The sequence below is a fragment of the Abramis brama genome (genome assembly GCF_963993115.1).
Source record: "Abramis brama genome assembly, chromosome: 4".
Classification (NCBI taxonomy): domain Eukaryota; kingdom Metazoa; phylum Chordata; class Actinopteri; order Cypriniformes; family Leuciscidae; genus Abramis; species Abramis brama.
This window is the reverse complement of record NC_139966.1, coordinates 50117601-50120821: the sequence shown is the minus strand read 5'-3', so window position 1 is coordinate 50120821 and position 3221 is coordinate 50117601. Positions and strand designations below refer to the sequence as shown.

Below are 3221 nucleotides of genomic sequence, written 5' to 3'. Positions count from 1 at the left end.
CATGTCTAATTCACATTGTCTGTGTTGCGTTACCTATTAAATTACTATCTGTATATTGTCGATGTCGAGGCTAGTTGGTCGTTTGGTTTGGCAAACAACGTAGCTAACGTTAGCCATTTAGCCGTTATCAGCACGGATAGCCTGCTTATTCGTTTGGTCTGAATTACATTTTTTGTAAAGGTGTTATACATTAAGCAAAAGTTTCTTTTTATTCATGTGGAGATGTGGGACTTGAAAGTAAATCATTACAGGATTAGTGTAAGAATATAGTCTGTTGTGGTGAGAAACCGGGACAATTTTGAAAACTGAAAGGAGGACTCTCGTATTAGGAGCTGTGTGTGTGCGCCTGCGCCCTCACATCTGCTGAGGATTTGGTGTGACGTGACGCGGTGGCTCCTGTTTCATCAATTTGTCCTGTTATTTTGCAGGTACTATTGTTACAACAACTTGATAATATGCACACGAGATCTGTAATGTTCATACCGCAGATATTGACATACGGGTAATGACGTTCGGGGTTGTGAATATGTTGAATATAGGTCTATGCAGACTGTCCGCCATTTTGTGAACGCTGTAACACACGAGGTGACTGAAATGCGTTTAATTCGATTCAAATGGACTCCAGTTACAAGGTTATAGTGTTCATTATGAGTTTACTTTTATTTGAGTTTGGTTTATTAAGTTATGTATACATATAAAGATAGGATGCACTTATTTTGCAGAACTGTCTTATCTCTCTAACGTTACTTGGCCTTCTGCGAGGGGCTTGTAACATTAAGAAATATAATATATTTCTGTGCCCTATGCAGTGAGCAGCCACAAATATTATTGTGCAGTAAAAACATAGACAATTTACATGTAACATTATGCAATTTGTCATATGAATTGTATATAGAGAGAGGGAGGATTGTTTTCTATATTTAGTATAACTTAACTATGATGGCGCTCTTGCAAGGGCTCTCATACCAGGTAATTATTAAACAGAATAATTATTTGATGAAGCAAAACAATCATATTTCAGTGACTGACAACTTAGTTCTTTTTTACAGAATGTACCATATCAGATAGTACCATTACCCGCATGGCACAGCGGATGGACGCATTTGAGGAGAAGATGGATGAGCTGCTCATGCTCTTAAGGAGCTCCCAGTCATCTCCCTCTGCTCCAGTCGATGACCTGTTGCTGTCGCCCTGCTCAACAGTCACAGAGCTGGAGGAGTTCGACAGTAGTCTCGGTCCACAGGAGAGGAGGGACAAAATGGTAATTAAGTGGCCATAGTCCTGCCCTATCCTGCCTTAAGATTACACTATATAATTGCATAATTTCAATATCATTATAACTGAACTGACGGCTCTTACAAAATGAGATTGTACAAGCTATCTACTTTGTTCTACATGTATAATTTGTATTTCTATGTTTTACAGCAACTTTTCCTGACCACCCTTGGAGGTTCGACCAGAGGTACTGCCATCCGTCGCATGCTACGGCGAGTGGCAACCAACGACGTGCTGAAACATTATAGTCTGCGGGGCAGAAAGGCAAAGAAGGCCTTCCAGGATTTGACAATCTGCAGGGTTATAACAGGCATGCGTTATTTCATTAACATCAGTATTTTGCTTAGCTTGGAGGTTTTAATTTGACTTGTAACTTTGCTTCATTTTGACTTCTACTCTAGTGGCCTCCCAGAAAAACTTCCCTGCGCTGACTGCAGCAGACGTGGAGGACTTGATTGGGCAAGTGCTGAAGTTTGCCCCACACAGACGGTAAATTGAAATTCGTCTATGTGATGTTCATAATAATCAAAGGAATGGGAAAACTATCAATAATTGTGATCATAAAAAAAAAAAAAAACAGGGTTGTTAGTAAGGCAATTTGTCTTGCTTTTCATTTTTAGTATGACATATAAACGTTTGTTTTGTTTCTTTCTTTTTAGGCCAGCTGAGAAGGGATTATAGAGCCTTCAAAACCATGGAGCTCTACTTGTTTTTTTTAATCTTTATGTTTTGTATTTTTATTAAAGCAATTGTATTTTTGCCACTTTGGCCATTCACCTAAACATTACATACTTTATCATTCCAAAATGCATCTTGCACACTACATTTGCACTATTACTTTGCACTCTTCATCCCACTCCATTTGTACTTGTATTGATATTATGTCTTATTTGTATACCGGTAGTTGTATACTAAAACTGTATAAAATTGATTCTGATTCTTGTATTATATTTTTAGGCCTTTTATTGTTAATTTTATATTGTATATTAAAGTATTATTATATTTAAATCCCATCAAGTTTGCTTATTCATTCCTGCTAATATATAATTCGATCTTGCTCATGCACAGACAGTTTAAAGTAATAATAAAATTGTTAAAGTTTTTTAAAGGTTAGAGGAATGTAAAAAAATGACGTTAGGGGAACGTTACCTAAAGGTTGCAACGTTAAGAGAACGTTAGGGTAACGTTACATAAAGGTTGCAACGTTAGGGGAACGTTCCCTAAAGGTTGCAACGTTAAGAGAACGTTAGGGGAACGTTCCCTAAAGGTTGCATGTAACTAAAAACTAACGTTCTGAGAACGTTCTGGGAACCATAAATTGTTAGCTGGGATGTCCTTCAAATCGCTCCAAACCGGTGTCTTTCGTTTGTGCTCGGTTTGTGCTGGTTTGTGCCGTTAAAACAAACACTGTATCTGTTTTCCTTTCGCAGATATAACAAATTTAATTCGGGAGCTGTGACGTCACTCTCCACCCCACCTCATCTAAATCGCTTCAAACCGGTGTCGTTCGTTTGTGCTCGATTTGTGCTGGTTTGTGCCGTTGAAAGAAACAGTGCAACTACGATCCCCTCTTAAACATAAAAAAATTAACTTTTTAAGTGCAGTTACATAACTGTCCACCCCATATGGTCCAAATCGTTGCAAAACTGTGCCGCTCGTTTGTGCTCGATTTGTGCCGGTTTGTGCCGTTACGATGAACATTGTATCTTTTTCCCCTCCTTAGAAATAACACATTGGATTCGGGACAGTGACGTCACTCTCCACCCCATGCCGTCCAAATCGCCCCAAACCGGTGCTTTTTGTTTGTGCTCGATTTGTGCTGTTTTGTGCCGTAGAAAGAACCATCATAAATTATTCCATTCTTTAGACATCACAAAATCTTTGGAGGAGTAGTAACGTCACGCAAGCAAGCCGCGCTCTCCATCCATCTCGTCTACAAACCTGTC

At 38.9% G+C, this 3221-nt stretch overlaps 1 protein-coding gene across 1 annotated transcript; it reads left to right on the top strand.

Annotated features, from left to right (window-relative positions):
• Nucleotides 1–398: 398 nt before the first annotated feature.
• Nucleotides 399–2244, top strand: LOC311080730 (uncharacterized protein). The gene is made up of 6 exons (XM_084110844.1): nt 399–428; nt 540–632; nt 1050–1261; nt 1426–1585; nt 1677–1764; nt 1935–2244. Exons 3-6 carry the CDS (start codon nt 1082–1084, stop codon nt 1954–1956), a joined length of 450 nt encoding a protein of 149 aa, XP_083966970.1. The 5' UTR covers nt 399–428; nt 540–632; nt 1050–1081; the 3' UTR covers nt 1957–2244.
• Nucleotides 2245–3221: the final 977 nt, after the last annotated feature.